Raw genomic sequence first — 20,106 nt, 5'->3', positions numbered from 1 at the left:
GGCTCCCTGGGCTCGGCACCGCCACCCGAGCCTGGCGTGGGGCCGGGCCGGGGGAGAAAGGGCAGGGCATGGACCGCGGCTTTTTCTTACCGTGTTCAGCAGCTCAGGCTGTTTGATTTAGGAAGGCAAAACTGCATGTGCGGTGTTTGCACAGGTAAGAGTTGGAAGTGTGAGGCTGATACAACGTGTGTAGGTGTGACTTGGTGCAGTGTTACCGTTCAGAAGTCTGGTTTTATTTAGAAGAGATGGCTGGAAGTCCCTTCTACTCTTTTACACCTGCTGGAGGAGAGTGTTCCAGTGAGACAGCAACGGGAAAGCCAAAGGAATATGCTTCATTCAGAAACCGGCCTCTTCTGCTAGTCAGTCCTTTCAGAGTGAAATGGTTAGCTTTCCTTATCCTAAAGGCTAGACATTTACATTTTTTTAAAACAGAGATTCTGTTTTCCTCAGGAGGGAGGAGGCAGTTTTCCCCCTTCTAATCCGAATTTCTGATAATCTGTGCTGCAGCCCTTTGAATCTTGTAGTTCATCTGTCATCCTCAGGATTTGATTCCCCACACTGTTATGTGATATCTTAAGTGAAACAATACTTCTGTCTTACTACCCTAAAAGAACCCCTACTAAAGTACCAGAGGGAAAGGCTACTAGAGACAAAGGATGGTTAACTTACTGGAATTACTGTCCTCGAGTGCACAAAAAAGCTTAGAAATGAGGAAGCCAGGATTGCTTCATTTGTAGTGTTTTGTTGTGTATCTAATGCAAGAGTCGGAGTCTGGCCTGTGGAGCACGTTTGTTTCCATTGAGTCTCCTTTGGGCTCCCGACTTCCAGATGCCTGCTTACATATGACTTGGGGTTTAAGACTCCTTCAGAAAATCCTGAGGAGAACCACCATGTGGGGTGACCCATAGAAGGGTGACCCATAGAACATTGTTATGGGGTCAGCCCCACTGCCTGACTGTTTCTCTGAGCTGTTGTAGTCTTCTACCTTTTAAATGGTGTTTTGTCTTTTACTAATGTAGTTGTGTGATTTTAATTTAAAAAAAAAAAAAGCCTTAAGGGCTTGTATTAGCTATCTCTCTTGCTCTTCATCTTTTCCTAATTCACCTTGTTGACTTTCATTAGTGTGAACATATCAGTCGTGCTTCAAATGAGTTGCCTGGTTTTGATATGGGCAGAACAACTGAAAGTAACAGAAGAGTCAGGCTTTTCTGTGGGAAAGAGAGGAAGGATTCTGGTGTGCACTGGAACAGTGACAGGGCTTGACCTGCCTTCTCACAAGAGAGAAGATGAACTCTTAAATAAGTGGAAGATCTCTTTCTCTCTTTCCTCCCCCTCTTCCTCCCTCTCTTTATCTCCTTTGTTTGTTTTCAAATTCTGTCAGCAACTTAAACTTTACACTGAAATTACTTTTTTTTCAGTACTAACAGGTTTGGAAAGTTACAGGACCCATACAATTTTTTTAGTGTCTTTATATGAACTGTAGCAGTCTGAGCTGCAAATCTAAACAACTGTAAGTGATTTCTTAGGAGGAGGTAAACATTGACATGACTCTTACTAAGACAATAGTAAGACAATATAACCAATAATCTTTCAAGTCAGTCTTGCCCAGTAGTGTGATTTCTTTTTCTTTTTCTTTTTTTTTTAAATTGGGCTATGGGTATTTTTTGGTATATTTGAAAACCAAAAAGCTAAGTTAAAGATTAGATGTCCACAGAACAGAAGTATGGGGTTTATTTGTATCTTGAGAGTGCTAGAATGTGTCAGACTTCTAGTTTGTCTGTGGACAGAAATGTTTTCCTTTGTCCTGAAATGAAAAGCCTGGAGTCTGCAGAACACTCTCAGTTGGTACAAGCTTGTGTATGCAGGAGTATACTGTATCTGCCATTTTACCTGCTTGATACATTTCGTCATGGCAGAAGGACCACCATGAGCTGGTGCACGTGCTATTAACACATTGATGAATTCAGATGTGTTTGGATTTTACTTTTAAGCTGAAGCATATTCTTTAGATTCCTCACAGCAGCTCCTTTCTAGGCAGAAGTTCAGGGAGGTTCCAAACAGAGGCTACTCAAAGAGGCACATATGTAGGTACCCACATAACTTGCAGCTGTTCTAACCAATTTAGCCAGTTAGTCTAAATAATAGTTGCACTGTTGGGGCAGCTACAACTGTTTTAGTGCCTGCAGGTAATTCTCATTGTTACTAGCTCTAGAGGCATGCAAAGGTGCCTTGGCTGGTATCTTAGTTTCCTATATCTTGAGGGAAAGGTAGTTCTTTTTTGTTTGTTTTTGTTGAGCCTGATGAGCTAAAAAAGCATGAAGTACTACTGGCTAACCTTTACCACATCATGTATTTTATTGTGTGAGAAAGCTTCAAAGTTTTTAGGTACTGCACAGGATGACTGGATTTCTTTTTGTAGTAATCAATTTTGATCTTGACAAGTACTGTTCAATTGGATAGTTAATTGGTCGAAGACCCCGAAGTTTTACTGTCCCTAAGCCCCTAAATCAACTCAGTTTTGAGGCATCTAAACTTCTGGGAGGGTCTAGGTTGGGTCTTAGACTGGGCTTATGGTTTGAATATAACTTATGCAAAGTTTGACTTGCAGTATCTGTGTGATCATATATTTAGCTTCGGATAAAGTTTGACTATTTAGTAGCCACTATAGCATTCACATCAAATTGATTGAGCTTTTAATTGGTCAAGGGAAACATAGAATACCTATTTATCCTTTGGGAGGGGGAAAAAAAACCCCAACCTGCAGGCTTAATGTGGGCTTGTGGATATTCTCCCTGTTATTAACTTTTGTGCTTTTCCTCTCTGTGAGCAGCGGAATAATAATTTCAGATAGGTTCTAGCTAAGCTTAAATGCAGGATTTTTAATTCATATTACTAAACTAAAAATTGTTATTTGTTGGTTTTATTAAATCAAGTACATTAGGTGAATGGCTCTTAGGCCATGGACCTTATTTGTCCTGAGGGGCGCGTTGTATAAAGTTACCTGCTGTAAAGGGTGTGTTCAGAGTCAAATGTTCATAGCTGACTTCACAGAATCCTGTCCTGAAATTATACAACATTGAAACCTGTACTAGAGAATCAGTTTAAGATAGCTCTTAAAAAAACCCAAAACAAATAAGCAAAAAAACCCCACAACCCAAGCTCACAACTTTTTCAAAGACTATAAAATAATCACAAGTAGGCTTTTATATGCAGCTATTGAGATCTGTGTGAGAACTGAGTATGAGTTACAGTGGTGGTGGTGATTACTGTTAAATGCTTTCATTGCAAAACCATTCTAAGGATAACAAAAATAAGATTAAAAACGGTAGTCTAGTGCACTTTAGTTTAACTTCCCTTTCCCCACCCCTCCCCTTCCCCCAAAGCTGCCACAGTTTTTCCCAGCTGGTAAAATAAATTACGAGACTTGTGCACTTAGAAGTCACCTATTTAGAGAGTAAAATATTACTTGCCAGCATGTGAAAACTAGTTGAAAGCTAAAGCCAGATATGTAACATCTCAAACATTTGTTGAGTTCCTAGGCTATTATAAAATCACACAATGCAACGATAAAATGTATTCTAGTCCTAATAAGTTACTGAATGTTTAAACTTCAGTAGTAGACCCTCTGATCAATCCATTCTACTAAATAACAAGTCACAGATAACAAGTAACAAATCCATGTAACTTTTTTTGCTGTCTTACACTATTGGGTTTTTTTTCTGAATAAGTAAGTAGAGATACAGTCTTACTGTAGGTTTTGGGTCTTCTTAGTGCTCTCTTTTTCCTATAAGCAAGTGCTGTTATGCTGTCTTTTGGCTTCAAGACTGTGGTGAGTTAACTTTGGCCAGCAGCCTCGTGCCCAACCAGCCAGCCACTCTACCTCTGCAAGAGAATGGTTGCCTACCAATTACTATCATGGGCAAAACAGACTTAGGGAAAATTAATTCAGTTTGTTGCCAATTAAAGTAGATTTGGATATAGAGAAACAAAGACAAAAAGACTTAACACCATCTCCTACATCCCCGTTTTTCCCAAGTTCAACTTACCTCTTCATTCCTGACTCCAGTATCTCTTCCTCCCTGGGCAGCACGGGGGATGGGGAATCAGAGTTGTGGTCAGTCCAGAGCATTTTGTCTCTGTTGCTCCTTTCTCTTCATGCTTTGCCTCTGCTCCAGTGTAGGGTCAATCCTATGGGCTGAAGTTCTTTCAGGAAATACCCATCTCCTCCAGCATGGAGCCACCACAGGCTGTGGTGTGGACATAGGCTCTGCTCCATAGCACGTCCTCTCCCTCCTTCTCTGACCTTAGGGTTTACACTACTGCTTCACACTCTCTCTCTTTCCTTGCCTATGTGACTTTCTGGCCCTTTAAAAATAAAATTCCTTAGAGGAACTGCCATCCTGGATGTTTGCTTCAGCTGTGCCGCCCTGCTGCCAGCACCTGGGCGGTTGCAGCTCGTACAACCCAGAGATAGGTGCCTTTTAGCACTTTAGTCACTCTGAATAATTTAGGAGTTAACTTTTTGATTAACAGCTAGTGTTCTAATTGGCTTTCCTTTTGTGACACTAAGCCTAAAGCTGGCATGTTCTTACTTCTCTTTGGTGCTACTTCTACATATTGTATCCTCAGGTTTATGTTCAGCTGCAGTGCTGAACAAGTCAGGCAAGAGGACATCATTAACTAGTTATAAAATTAAATAGACTTTTTTTTACCTTTACAACAGATTTATATATAAGGGTTATTTTAAGCAGTAATAGAGCCTTCAGGAAGAAAGGAGCATTTTGGGGGGGATATTGCTAAATGAAAACTGGCAAGTAAGAATATATTGTTCTTGAAGTGGATAAGGTTATTTATGGAAGAGACAGTCTCTGCGTTTTTAAGGGTATCTGGTCAAGGACCTTTTTCAACTTGAAAACAGGATAGTAAGAAGAGGAAAAAGCCATAAACAAAACCTGCCAAGGACACAAACCTGAAGGAGGAACAGTAAGAGAGATGGTGATGAGGACCAAACCTTGCCACTGATTGGTGTGGGTGTGTGGGAATATTAATTTCATCAAGTTTATCTGAGAGGAGATTTGGCCCTAGGAAACCAAGGGAAAAGGGGGACATCAGAACCAAAAATACACAGACCTAAGGAAACAAGAGAGGAGACAATGAAGAGAAACCAATCTGCCAGTCACACTAGTTGATGGGCCATTAAGAAACCACAGGCACCACTTCCAGGAATATCAGCCTGGCCTTTGCATTTGTTAAGGCTGTAAACCAGGGGGATCCTGCAGAGGGCTGGGAGAGGTGCTGCAGCAGGAGTGAGGAGGGGACAAAGTAGGGCTAGGCAGCAGAGGGTATAAGGGGATAGTTTTCTATAAAGCTGGGCTGGTCATTACTCTTGTCTGACTGAGCCTTTTGCCTGATGGCTGCAGTCTGTCCTGTCTTCTTAGATCTTCTTATAAAATCTTTTCTTAATTTTCTTTCTGGATAATCTGACTGTACCCCATGAACAAGTGTGGTGCAAGGGTGAAGTGCCAGCTACGGGTGAGAGCTATGTGTGTGAGTGAATGGGATGTCAACTAGTGTAGTGAGGGGGGGATGTTTCAGTGCCAGCTGCTCAGGTGGCTGGGGGTTTCAGCTTCCAGGCTCCAGGGTATGAATGGTGAGTGTCCTGGAAACTGGTTCCCGCAGGCAAACTGTGGAGTGAGAGGCAGAGCGACAGCAGCTGGAGCAGCACTGTGGGCTGTAGCCTATGTGCCTGATGCCCACTAGTGGGGGGGCAGGTGTCTTATCTTCCCAAACCTATTGTTCATGTGAACTTACTAGCAAACTTCAAGCTGGACCAGACAGTGCACAGGGACCTGCGTGATGGGTGTGAGGGCCTGGGATCTGGGCAGGGGAGTTGGGTGGACAGAGGGAGCTGCGCTGGTATTTGCAGAACCCGTGAATGTGTGTGTAGTGCCAAGTGTGCACCTGCACTAGCAACCTTCTGCTTCTGCCAACTGAAGAAAAGGAAGGGGACTTAGCTTTCTGTGCTTGTGTTCTTGAGTTCTGCAGGTAGGTGCTGTGGAAGGCAGCACCTGGTCTGTGGCAGCCTGTGTGGCTGGCTCTTAGTGTCCTCTGTGTGTGTCCCTGGGATGCATGCTGGCTTTGCTACTAGGTGAACCTGCCAAAGGGAAAGTGTCCCTCAGCCTGGGTAGACACCCTGAGCCATAGGGCTGGGCTCCAACAGCCAGGCAGGAGGCAGTCCTTAGCCGAAGTGCCTGGAAGAAGCAACCACTTCTCACATCCCTTAACAATTTATAATTGTCAAATTTTATGTGAAGATGTCTTTAAGTATTTCTGCTTCTAGCAGTGAAACAATATGCTTTTGGAATTTAGAACCACAGAATCATTAAAGTTGGAAAAGGCCTTCAAGATCATCAAGTCCAACCACCAGCCCTATACCCCCGTGACTACTAAACAATCTCCCAAAGTACCATGTCTACTCTTTTTTTGAGCTCCTCTAGGGAAGGTGCCTTCACCACCTCCCTGGGCAGCCTGTTCCAATGCCTCACCACTCTTTCTGAAGAAGTTGTCCTGCTATCCACTCTGAACCTCCCCTGGTGCAACTTGACCCCATTTCCTTACGGGTGGTACTCAGGAGTTGAGTGTAAAAGGCATTTGTCAAATGGTTCAGTGCGGTGGGTGACCTTATATTTCTGAAAAGAAAATTCTGTTGTTCTTGACCTTACAATTAAATAAATAAGTAAAGATTGTGCTTAAGTGAAATAAACTATGACACAGTGCAGCTTACATTTCTAGGACTCTATATTTTTGTAGTAGACTTGAAAAAATGAATCAATTGCCCATGTTCTATTTCAGGCTGAGAAAACTAATAGGATCATATTGAATTTTAAAATCTTTTGAGTGAACATACATAGCCATGTTTAACTTGTGTCCAGAAAGACATGCGGTGACATCTGTTATCAGAGGTTGCAGAAGTTCACTGGATGTGTAAAACTACTTTCATTTTTCTAACATAGCCATTTATGTAGGATGTTATCACCTTCCATGTTTTCACAACAGTTAATTTTGTTAGTTCGTTGTAATTTACTCCTGTAAAGGAACATCATGATCCATTCTCCTTTTTGACTTTGAAAGCTGTATTTACTTTGATGTGAAAACCTTTTCTTTTCCAGATCTTCAAGATCTAATACTTGCTCTGTGTTAGTGGAACATGAATTACACTGTTGCAATGAGTTTCTGTTGTTAAGTTTTACTTACACTGATAGATTTGGCTAATCTTACTCTTCCTTCCTTCTTGGCAGCCGATTTATTTTGCACATTCCAAGTGAAGAGAGAGACAATGCAATCAGAGTGTGTTTTCAGATTGAACTTGCCCATTGGTTTTATCTGGATTTCTATATGCAAAACACACCAGGATTACCTCAGTGTGGGATAAGAGACTTCGCTAAAGCTGATATCCTTTTTATTACTGTCTCAGTGGATAAAGTGCAAACTGAATATTGTTAATTACATTTCATAATTGCACTAGGAAAACGTCAGTTCATGTGTTAGTGATGAAAGGCTAGTATTGCTAGGTATGTAATTTTATATGTTTGTTGCTTCTATAATTTTGTGGCATCCACAAAAGTGATGTTTCTCAGATGGCTAAAGAACTATGGGAAACAGGTAATTTCTGATCTTAGGGGATTTTTCCTCATGGTTGCACTCTGTAGACTATCTGTGTTTCAAAGATGAGCTGTTGGAGCTCTTCGTCGTGCTTTATCTCCTTAATGTAATTGCTTTCCAAGTAAACAGTGACATAAATCTTACCGTAGTTGAAGGTGTTATGTAGTATGTGTAGTGGTATTGGATTTACTGACAGTTGCTCCTAGAAACAGTTCTGTTAGTAAGGGGGGAGGATTAATTTTTACTGAATTCCTATGGTTGGCCCCTGCTTTTTTCATCACTTACAGGGGCTGCTGGAACATTCACTATCTAGTCTTTGCTGGAGAAAAACTCTTGACTTTCATCCAGCAAGTGTTTTACTTTTAACCTTTTCCCATATATTCTTGATATGGGATTTGAGTATTGCTTCTAACATTCATATTATCTGTGTTTTCACTACACAAAATACTTCTCCGTTAGTTTGATAACAGAGATTTACTTTCAAGCATTAAAGCTTTAATTTCAACGATGAACTGTAAACATATGATAACTTTCCATTGCTTGATATTATGCAGGGTTTTTAATTTATTTTAGGTATGATTTGAATTATAAATGTATTTTCAGACCAGTAGAATTCTTCTAGTAGCAGTAGGCAGTGCAGGAAAAATACAACATTTATCATTACACCTATCCTTCTCCAACTCACATTTGTCAGAAGTATTAGTTCTGTTGCTATGCCATATTTATAAGTACTCTACTATGGAATATTTGTTATTTGTAGTGTAATTTTATGTGTAAAATAAATATTAATACCTTTCTTAAGAACTTGTAGATTTGCTTTTGAAGTTTTAGAGTTATAAAGGTTGTTGATGTTTTCTCTGCATGATGATTTTTGGTTAAGTGCATTAGAATTTGGACTCTGTAACTTGATGCCACTAAAAATAACTTTTAGCATAGTAGGTACTAAAGTACAGGTACTGTAGTCTGACAACTGATTGTGGGAAAAATCTATCTCCATTTAATTGAAGCAGGAGATGAAACTGTATTTTTGTCTGTGTTTCTCACTTAAAAATGAAGAAAAAAAAAGTAAGAATAGTATGTATTCAAAATAAGTGTTATGTAGATAATTTTTAATTAAAAATTAAAGGAGACTTTCCTTCAAACAGCCTTGCAGCATCTTTTTTCTTTTTTTCTTTTTTCTTTTTGTTTTTAATTTATTTGTATTAGAATTACCAAATTACTTGCTACTTTGCAACCTTTAGAGTTTGGTCATGGATTCTTGGTAATATTTTTTACTTCCAAGAAAAAGCACTTAGGGGAGGGAAGATTTTTGTTGTAAATATTGAGTGTGCATCATTTGTATGTCTGTGTGTGATTTGAAACTGGATGCGTATGTTTATCTTCCTTAACATGCTGCTGTACTCTTCAATCACTGCCCTTTTCTACTGCCTCAAGGTGAAGATGTACAGAAGGTTTTAGATGAGTGGAAAGAATACAAAATGGGAGTGCCAACATACGGTGCAATTATTCTTGATGAGACACTTGAAAATGTAAGTATGGAAATAGCTGTGAAAGGCTAGAAGGAAGGCTGGCATATGGTGGCATAAGTAACCTTTTTGTTTACATTTTTCATCTGGAGAAAAAAAATAGATGCTTAAGATTCATAAAACTTGACAGTTACTAGACACTGAGTGTGTACAGAAACACAATGTGGGAGGCAGTACACACACTTCCACTTGCTTTCCTACTCAGTTTTGTTTGTTGTTTTTTTTTTATTCTGAGTTGTATGATCCCATTAAAAATGGTGCAGTTCTTCCTAGAAAACCTAATGGGACAGTGAAGGGAAGGCATTTAATAGGAATTAGAGTAGTGTGTGTTTGACATTTTCATTCCCTTGTATTTTTCAGGTTCTTTTGGTTCAGGGTTATTTAGCAAAGTCTGGTTGGGGATTTCCAAAAGGGAAAGTAAATAAAGAAGAGGCTCCTCATGACTGTGCTGCTAGAGAGGTAAGTTATGTATGATTTCCTTAAATTTAAGCTAAATAAATGAATTTTTGCTGAGAGCAGGATATATGCATTGAACGAAAAGACATTTTACTTAGGTATCTCTTTACCTAAATCAGGTAAAATATCTGCTCTTGTTTATGAGGAAAAGGATTGAATTAGTTTTCTTCACAGTTGCACTGAATCAGCACCTGGTAAAGAATGAATTTGATTTTTTTTTATATACTTGTCAAACATACATGAATGAAAAATTCTGTATTTCTAATTCCCTGATGGTGCTTTCTGTATCACTCATGTATTTAATACAGACTTGGAAAAGCAAAATGAGGTGTTAGATCTTAGCATTGCACTATTATGTGATAGACACACATGACATGCACTTCCATGTTGGCAGTTACTGATCTCTTAAGTCTAGAACATAATTTGTGCAGTATCAAATTAGTTGCCAAAGGGTGAAACACCTGAGCTACAGATGCAGCAGGCTGTCATTGCAGAGCTCAAGGGCTGGGGAAGGATAAGCAGAAACTTAATATAGTTAACTTGATTGTTTAATGGGTGTCTCTTTCCTGCAACCCCATAAATGTTGTTCAGTTAAACTTTTACTAGTCAGGTAATTTTAGAGTTGGTCTAAAGGACTGAACTGAAGGGAGCAGGGACCATAAAAATATATAAACCACAGCACAGTGGACGTCACAAATTAGGTGTTAACTGCTTCAGGAAGGAGAGAAGTGAAGTATGCCTTCCTCTACTACAAGTTACGCTAGCAAAAGCATGTAAGTGGACACAGTTATACTGGGGAAAAAAAATCTTTGGATGGTGATTTTAATATAGAGAGTTGGTTTAGATTACACTGGTGAACAAACACTCTTACCATGATCTTTTTCCATCAAGGTAGATTGTCATTCTGGATAAACTGGCAAATTCTTCAAGGCTTACATGTGGCCAGGAGCTGGAATGCCTTTAATATCCATTCATAAATCCTGTAACTGCTTTTACTGGTGTCAGCACAGGTCTAAAACCATAAACTTCATCTGTATGAGGTCTAATTGAAGAGGTCTTCACTGGGCGGTGCCTACACAGTTGAATAGTATTTCAGAAGCTGATTAGGGCAAAACCACAATTTACAGGTATTTCTCTTAGTAAAAGGAATTTCTGCAATGAATTCACTTAAATAATCTGAAAAGATAATTTAGGAAGGTAATACTTGGTCATTATTAACAAGAGTAAATATGGAGGAAAAGCATGTCTTTTCTTCCTTGAAACGATAGGTGATTGGTGTGTTTTTTGGGTTTTTTGTTTTTTTCCACCTAAACTCCTCTGTTCCTAATGTAATTAGATAGGAAGATGCTCTGCTTTTGTTGTGATAGGAGTGTATGTGTGAATTTGAAAACTGTGGATTATTTTCTTTGTATTATACACTACTATTTTTCATATTTGTGCTTAATTCCTCTGCATTTTCAGAAATTGAACTTAACAACCATTTTGCTGATACCAATGTATATATTGTTATTTTGTTCAATGTATTTTGAGTATTCCCTGCTATTATTATTTGATGTGTAGTTTTTTAGTTCTGTTTTTCATTATATGCCCCCAAAAGAGTTGGAGGTTGAGAAGAGGTTTTACTGAAGGTCCTGTCCCTCTTTTTAATTCTAAAACTGACCTTTAAAAACATTAACTGAGGATTTCTGCCTTTACATTATTGGGTTAACACCCAGTTTTGTGAGGGATTGTTCACATGCATGTTCCACTGTCTGGGCAGAAATATTTTTGACAGTGTTATCAGTCTTGCATGTTTTCAGAGTACTTGTATTTCCTGTGGAGATTTTGAAGACTACAAAGTTTCTAAAAATGAGTATTTACTTAGCAAGCTTAGAGGCCTGATCTGATTTAAGCTATTAGGTGTGCTTCATGTGAATCTCTTTATATTTTAAACCTTGTTTACTTAAGAATGTTGTCAAAAGTAAATATCTTGAAGTAAGGCTTTGAGCAACCTGGTCTAGAGAAAGATGTCCCTGCCTCCAAAGATCATCAAATCCAACCCCCCTGCTAGAGAAGGACAAAAACCAAAACGATACAAAACACAAACACACCAACTAGGGCAGATCACTTAGAAAGGCATCCATATGGGTCTTGAAAGTCTCCAGAGAAGGAGACTCCACAACCTCTGGGGAGCCTGTTCCAGAGCTCTGTAACCATTACAGAAAAGAAGGTCTTCCTCATGTTGAGGTGGAACTTCTTGTGCTTGAGTTTGAACCCGTTCCCCTTGTCCTATCACAAGGCACAAGTGAAAAGAGATTGTCCCTGGCTTCTTGATGCCTGGCCTTCATCTATGTATAGACATTGATTAGATCTCTCCTCAGACTTCTCCTCTCTAGACTGAAAAGCCCCAGGTCTCTTAGCCTTTCTCATAAGGCAGGTGTTCAAGTCCCTTAATCATCCTTGTAGCCCTCTGTTGGACTCTCTCAAGTAGATCCCTGTCCCTCTTGAACTAGGGAGCCCAGAACTGGACACAGTACTCCAAGTGAGGTCTCACCAGGGCTGAGTAGAGGGGGAGGAGAACCTCCCTTGATCTGCTGGAGACACTCCTCTTAATGCACCCCAAGATACCATTGGCCTTCTTGGCCACAAGGGCACATTGTTGTCCCATAGATAATTTGTTGTCTACCAGGACTCTAAGGTCCTTCTCAAGAGAGCTGCTCCCTAGCAGATCACCTCCTAACCTGTACTGGTGCATTTTGTTGTTCCTTCCCAGGTGCAGGACTCTGTATTTGCTCTTGTTGCACCTCATTATATTCCTTTTTGCCCAGCTCTCCAGTCTGTCCAGATCTTGCTGAATGGCTGCACAGCCTTCAGGTGAATCAGCCAATCCTCCCAGTTTCGTGTCATCAGCAAACTTGCTGAGAAGACACACTGTCCCATCATCAAGGTCATTGATAAAGATGTTGAACAAGACTGGACCCAGCACTGGTCCCAGGGACTCCACTAGTTACAGGTCTCTAGCTGGACTCTGCACCATTGACCACCACTCTTTGGGCTCTGTTGTGTAGCCAGCTCTTAATCCATCTGGCCATTCTTTCATCTTGCATATCTTGAGCTTACTCACAAGGATGTCACAGAAGACTGTCAAAAGCCTTGTTAAAGTCAAGGTAGACTACATCCACTGGTCTACCTGCATCTATCCATTCAGTCACTACATCACAGAAGGCTATCAGGTTAGTCAAGCATGATTTCCCCTTGGTAAATCCATGCTGACTACTCCTGATAAACCTTCTGTTCCATGTGTTTCAAGATGACCTCCAAAATGAGCCGCTCCATCATTTTTCCAGGAACGGAGATGAGGCTGACTTATCTGTAGTTTCCTGGATCTTCCTTCTTGTCCTTTTTGAAGACTGGAGTGACATTGGCCTTCCTCCAGTCCTCAGGCACCTCTCCTGTTTGCCATGATCTTTTGAAAATGATGGAGGGTGGTAGGGCATAACACTTCTTTTTTTTTTTTCCTTGGAGTAGCTGACAAAGCATTTTTAAGTTTGTTGGTCAGTGTGAATGTGCAGTTTGAATTTTGTAGTACAAGTTTTGCTACACTATTGCTGGGTTTTGTTATAAAATAATTTTATGTATTGGGGGTAGAAAGATCATGAAGTAGAAGGATTGTCAAAAGAGAAGAAAAATGGAGGTGCAAGTAAACCTTGCTAGAATTTGAAGAGGACTTTACTCCCCAAATAGTAGGTTTAACTGAGAATTAAGATTTCCATGAATCCAGCAGCATGGAGGAGCAGCTAGAAGGTCCCTGTCTATATTAATAAATTGCTACATGAAGGTGTAATGAAGAAGTTTCAACTTCTATCACAGGTCTGTCTTAGAGAAATGTAAAGCACATAGGATCTCAGATACTTTTTCTGTTATTGAGTATATATGTGTAAAGACTTGTTTTTCTCTGTAGTGGCCCATTTTTATGGACAGATGTGAAAAACAGGCATTCCTTCTCTGCTGATGGTGGGTTCTGAAAGGATAAATCTGAATACATGTGCTGATTTCATCTGTATGCTTCCTAGGTGTTTGAAGAAACTGGCTTTGACATAAAAGATTATATTCGCAAAGAAGAATACATTGAGCTGAGAATTAACGATCAATTAGCACGGCTGTACATCATTCCAGGAGTTCCCAAGAACACAAAATTCAACCCTAAAACTAGAAGGGAAATTCGGGTATGTGTTATCTTGTTTGAATCTGTAGGAACCTTATTGTGAAGCTTGATTTTTACAGCTAATTTTGTAAAATTAAGAACCCACCAAGCATGATGAATACCTCAAATGCTGGGTACAAATAGGGTCTCTACACTGTAGGGTTTTGTGAACCTCATGCACCTCTACTGCAAAGACTTATTCTTCACCATCTGTCTGATGTCTCTGTTAATAATGAAAACAACATTAGAGCATGCTGTCGCAGTGTAATTCTCTCCTTCTTTTCTCTGTGGTGTTGTATATGTTAGTAATTTCATGTTATTCCTAGTTATAGCTACATATATAACTATATATTCTTCTGAAGATGTAATTATTAATTGGTGATCTACAAAAGCTTATGTAACAGAAGGGTTGTGTCCTCTCTTTCATGGCTAATAACATCCAGACGTAGAGAACAGCGTATTCTAAGGACGATGTTGGGAAGGGGACACAAAATCAGAACTATTTTGAGTAGTTTCTGTACCATTAGGCTTTTAAAGGGTATAGTAGACTTATTGGAAACTTTGTTCCTGGTACTCATAACCTTTGAAGTTTGACTATTTTGTATTGCAATTCAGTTTAAAACAGCTATCCACATACTTTAATGCAGATGGTACCACTGAGCATCTGGCTTTATAAATAGGAAAAGGTGCTTGTAGTTGTCTAGCCAGGAATCTCTTATTTTCCTGCATTAGATACCTCTGTTTCGAAATATGAAAGTAAAGGCAGATGAACTTTGATTTTTTCTTTAAGTGTATGGTAAATACTTCCCTTTGTATAACTGTCATCACCTGGGGGTGATGAAGAGTTCTGACAATGTCAGGTTTTTGTCTCCCTACTGACGCACAGTCTCCATCTGTTGTAATACAACTGGGCATGCCATTTTTGTATTTCCTGTAGAACTATATTGAAAACCTGTTGAGTTTGTAACTTCTTTCCATAATATGCTTATTATCTGGACCTGGGGTTTTGGGCCTAGGTTCTGCAATAGAAAAGCTCATGTGGCTTTTATACTCACTGTGTATATTCAGAATTCTTGATTTTCTTCTCCATTCTGCCAAGTATACAGTTTTAATATTTTAAACTATGTATATGTATAAAGGATAACACAAGTCCTATCCTTACCCATATTCCTTACCTTTATAACAAAAACAAAAACTTAATCTGCAAAGTAAATCTCCTTCTTTCCCATAAGTTCTGAACTAGTGTTGGTGGTGTAGTTTTGATGCCATTTTAAATAAAGGAGTCGTAATGACTTTGAAAGTTATTTAAAGCCTCTACCTTTATTTATGTCATTCAGTATGCAGTGTGCTGGGCTTTTTTAGCTGGTTGGTTTTTTGAAACCCTGGTTTAGAATTTAGTTGCTGGATAATACCTTGCCTGTATCTTGCAATGAGTATGTGCTGTACCATCTGTTACTCTGTAGTTGAAGTCAGAAGAATGACTCTGTTGTTAATCAAAAGAATGACTCTGTTGTTAATCAACCTTTTGTGAAAAACACTGTTGAAGCTCATTAATTAAAGTCTTCCACTGTAATTTTTTAATTAACAGAGATAATTGTAATTGAGACACATTTGTAACATTTGATAAGGCTACAGTAGTGGATATTCTTATTTTATTTCTTTTTTTTCCAGAATATTGAGTGGTTTTCCATTGACAAACTACCATGCCACAGAAATGACATGACCCCGAAGTCCAAGCTCGGGTTGGCACCTAACAAATTTTTTATGGCAATTCCTTTCATCAGGTATGTTTGAGATGAGGCAAATGCTAGGCCATTGCCTTTCAGGCAACTTTAGTTTCTCTAGATTTGTTGCAGGAAGTAGATGTTGTTACATTTCTCCTTACTTCCAGGCCATTGAGGGAATGGATTTCCCGGAGGAATGGGGATTCCTCAGATAGTGACAATGGATTTTCATCTACAGGTAGCACACCCTCTAAGCCCAACTTGGAAAAAGCTAGGTAAGAACCAGGTCAGTTTAACACCTCTATATCTGTTCTATAAAACATTGGTCATATGAAGCTGGTTGTCCTTCCTCTTTCTCTGAGTATTTGTGTGCTAATAATAGAATGGGTTATTAAAAAAATAAAATTGTGGGCATATCTCAAGGGACTATAAATAGGATGAGAAGTTAATTAGTGACATGATATGATACAGGTTTTTTTTTAAAGTCTCATATGTGTCAGAACTGAGATAATTTCTTGACTCCTGTCTGTGAGAATCCAAAAAACATAAGCTAAAACAAGTAGATAACTTTCAAGTGCTTTTGGCGCTTCCACAAAGGGAAAACAGGACTTTCTAAAGTAGAACTGTAAGTACTATTGGGAGTAGCTAGCTAGATAAAACCTGTGGGGGGTCAGCAGGGAAAGAAGTGCTGGTGGTTTTTTATTCAGCTGAGCTAAAAATGGTAGAGCAAACTTTAAAACCAGTAGTTCCAAAGAGAAGGCTAGGTACATCAAGTTGGGTCAGCACCAACACTGACAACAGGACCTACTGTCCTGCTGAGTGTGCAGAACACAGATTTCCTACCAGCAGGCAAAATGAAGTGTGAATGCAGGGAGCATTATTACAGTTTCCACACTGATTAATTAAGCTTGTCTTCCAGGTTGTTCTCAAAAGGCAGAAAATTATTTCATGTTTTTATTCTGCTGTCAATAAGTCTGAAGTTGTGTTGTAAACTGTTTTCCTGTGCTAGATCCAAACTTCGCTGTAGTCAGCAGATGTTTACAGAGAGCTTTTCAGGAGAGCAGTGTATGAAGCCAAAACAGCCACAGAAGCCATATAATCATCCTGAGATGTCTGAAGCTTTGAAAATAAAGGTAGATTTTTTTCTTAGGCAAACATGGATCTGGGCTATGTTAAATGTATGTCTTTGTTCCTGAGAATTTCTCTTTGCAATAAAAATACTGAATTTTATTACCACAAAATGCAAAACTAAAAACATAAAGAAAAAATACCTTGGGGATTCTCAGACTTATCTGTCATTATCAGGTAGTAGTTGTGTTGTTTCAAGCATAGAAAGCAATTACTATTCACCATTTTGGTGTCCTCCTTTGTACCATTTTGAAATCTTTTGGATACCACTAGTATTTATGAATCATTGTATGGGAGCTCACTGAACTGAATTTATTGTGTAATTCAGTGTTGCTAATAGTGCAAGAGAGACTGAGTAACTGCTGATGAGTCTCTAACTTGAGTGTATGTTTGGTTAATTTCAGTGTGGTTCAGCTTGTATACAAAAAATACCCTTTACATGTTTGAGGTTATTTGGAGGAAGGGCCTAACTAATAAGTAGGAAATTTCAGTGCAGTGATTTTCAATGCTGCCATTTAAACTTTTCTCTTTACTGTATTTTGGACTTAATGGTAGAGTCAGAGCTTGAGGAGCAATGGCAGAAAACAGTATCAAGAGACTTCCAGCCAAAAGAAGCGAACAAATGGAGTCCACAACCAACCAGTTAAGCAAAATCATACCTTGGTAAGAAACACACCGTGGCTGTCTTATTAACAGGCTCCAGTAATGCTTAATGAATGTGCAGGCTAGTAAATAATCCTGCAACTTTCCAGGTTCCTGTCAGGTAATAGCCTACTGTAGTGCATCATGGTAAGTCAGTGTAGTACACGACTTATTTGTGCATGATATATTACTGTAGGTATGAAGTTTTGTTATGCAAAAATTAGATACAAAGTGGTAAAGCATGTGCTTATTTCCCTCTTTCCAGCAAAAATGTTGAGAGGCAGACTTGAAAGCCAGTATCTCATATAGTTTTTAATCATACAGTAGAACTGCAGCAGTTTGTAAATTCCAGTATGACATTCTTGGTTTTATTACCTTTCTCTTGCAGTAACTGAGTGTCTTTGTCCCCACAGTTCTGCTGGCTGGCAGAAAGCTTGCTGAGATGTCTCTCTTTTCTAATATAATGTCTTTTTTATTTCCTCCCTGCTTCTCCCCACCCTGCACTATTCTTGATGGCTCTCCAGTTCTACTTTGTTGGCTCTTGTACATCAGTGAGCCCCAGTTCTCTATGCAGCTCAGCTGACTTGTCCAAGCTTTAGTTCTTGTTTACTGGCTGTAAACTAGATCCTTCCCATTCTGGTTTGTGGCTATTACCTTGTATCATTTTTATTTTTTTTTTTGTAAAAGTGCAGAAGCCATAAAATCTTTTCCTATATTATCCTCATTGTAGCAAGAAACGGTTAGTTGTGTTTGGGTCTGAGAGTAGAATAATGAGGAGTCAAAGAATTGGCTGGCCAGAAATTTGCTAATATAGAAAAAAACTAATGGGAACCTAATGGCATCTTAATAGAAACAAGTGGAACTATTAATACTCTGCAGTTACTTTGTAGGCTCTTTACAGACTATGGTAAATAATTCCATGGTGTTTCATTTGCATTTTCATGATTGTCAGTCTTTTGAAGTTTAAATATTTCATATCCCAGTTATAATTTTCAAATACAATTTAGAATCCATGGAACTCTTTAATTCATAGAGAGTGCAAAGGGCCATACTTTTCCCTGTATTTGTACACTTACAGCAGCATATGTGGGGCTAAAATATTAACTCTTCCCTGGAGAGTTCTAAGTTTGTCTCTAATTCATGCTAATTTAATTTGCAGTAGCAGTCTTTTTGCAAATACCTTCCCCTTGCTTTATTTGGGACAAGCTAATCGAAGAACAGGCTTATGCATGTACTACTTTGTTTCCACACCATCATGTGCAAGACCTTTCCAGCTTAAAACATTATGAAAACACAAGTTTCCCCCAAAAGACTGTGCTTTTAAAATGTTTTGTTAACTGTTAAAAGGTCGTATGCTTCTGAAAGACTTGTGGACTTCCTACATAAAATAGCATGACACAATTCATGCTGAGTTATAAGAAAAAATAATGTACATATTAGTTGGGGTGATATAAAAATATAATGCTGGTTTTTTTCTTAAGTGTGTAATGTATGGTACTTCTCTTAACCAGAAATGTGAAAAAAGGCTTAATCCAAGAAGACTTCAAGATAACTTTGAAACAGGCAAGTGAAGTCTGATTTTTCATCCATTGTCATGTATTATGGGCTGAAAGCACCTGAACAATGATGGTTGAGTATTTTTCCCTGTATGCTAAATGTTGTAAGAAGCTTTGTTTCTCTAAAGCCGTCTGAGTTCTTTCGTTTATTATTTGGCTAACTTCATGTGCTGCTTCTTGTTGGTTTTACAATGCTTCTCCCTAATAATTAAGACTGCCAGATTATACCAGGTGGATGAGTAAAAAGTAACTGAAGGCTGGTTTAGGAAAACAGCGTAAGAGGCAACAAACACAATGCTGGTAATTGTGTGTTGGCTCAAGGCTTTCTTTCTGTCCTGCTAGTGATAATCTGCAATTGATATTGGACTTCTCCAGAGAGTCACACAATACTTTCATTACTGTTCAGAAAACAGGGATATATTTCTTGTTTATTTATGAAATGATGTGCAAAACAGAACCTGTGGGTAAAACTGGCTATTCAAAGTGTCCCTAGATTGCCATGACTTTTAAAATTTGTCCTAGCCACTAGATGAATTGTAAAAATGGTTGTTTTTTAGGTTACTGTGTTCTGTTTATGATCAGACATACAGATTTTGTCATAAATATTAATTGAATATATATTTGAGGTATAGTTTTGTATTGTTATTGATACTCATATTGATAATGATCTGTTTAAAATTTGTTTCATGCTTTTTTCTCTTTAAGCAGATGCAGTGTATGAGATGTGTTGCTCCAGTGAAGAGCCACTTCCAGAACATGTAGAGGGACATTCTGTGGCATGCAATGGCCATTACAAATTTGCTTTCTCATCAAGAGCTTTCCTGAGTTTCAAGTTTGACCATGATGCCATAATGAAAAGTTTCGACCTCTGACAACAAACATTAGGAACAAAAATCAGACCTGCCTGTTGCAATTGAGGGGGTTTCTTATCCAGCCTTACTCTTTCTCAGGAGTTTAGTTTAGTTTGTTTGTTTTTAAATGCAATGCAGGGACTAACTGGTGGTTTGGAAGGGTTTGTTCTCTTTGCAGTATGGGAGTGGCATAGACAAGTGTTGCACTTTAAATGCAGTATAGCCTTTGTCCACAAAAGTACCTTTCCAGTGTTCAGTTCACTTGTTCCTAGCTGTGCATTAGAGGGCATTCTTTTTTTTGTGTGTTGTTGTTGGTATTTTTTGTTTGGTTGTGTTGTGTGTGTGTTTTTGTTTTTTTTTTTAACTTACTGTGTGTTT

General features: G+C 38.8%; 2 protein-coding genes across 2 annotated transcripts in view; one reads left to right on the top strand and one right to left on the bottom strand.

Moving 5' to 3' along the window:
- REEP5 (receptor accessory protein 5) overlaps positions 1-1,911 on the bottom strand; it is a 31,000-nt gene extending 29,089 nt beyond the window's left edge. The window contains exon 1 of the mRNA XM_009998802.1: positions 1,891-1,911. Within this exon, the coding sequence (XP_009997104.1) occupies positions 1,891-1,911 (21 nt within the window). The remainder of the gene's footprint in view (positions 1-1,890) is intronic.
- Positions 1,912-7,296: 5,385 nt separating this feature from the next.
- On the top strand, positions 7,297-19,749 carry DCP2 (decapping mRNA 2). The gene is made up of 10 exons (XM_009998800.1): positions 7,297-7,450; positions 9,064-9,191; positions 9,549-9,647; positions 13,697-13,849; positions 15,499-15,611; positions 15,719-15,826; positions 16,561-16,684; positions 17,235-17,342; positions 18,833-18,884; positions 19,586-19,749. The coding sequence occupies exons 1-10, from the start codon at positions 7,396-7,398 to the stop codon at positions 19,747-19,749; spliced, it is 1,104 nt and encodes a 367-aa protein (XP_009997102.1). The 5' UTR covers positions 7,297-7,395.
- The last annotated feature ends 357 nt before the right edge of the window (positions 19,750-20,106 follow it).

The sequence above is a fragment of the Chaetura pelagica genome, unplaced genomic scaffold (assembly GCF_000747805.2).
Source record: "Chaetura pelagica isolate M959 unplaced genomic scaffold, ChaPel_1.0 scaffold306, whole genome shotgun sequence".
Classification (NCBI taxonomy): domain Eukaryota; kingdom Metazoa; phylum Chordata; class Aves; order Apodiformes; family Apodidae; genus Chaetura; species Chaetura pelagica.
Note: the sequence above shows the minus strand (reverse complement) of the source record. Positions and strands in the feature narration are given on the sequence as shown.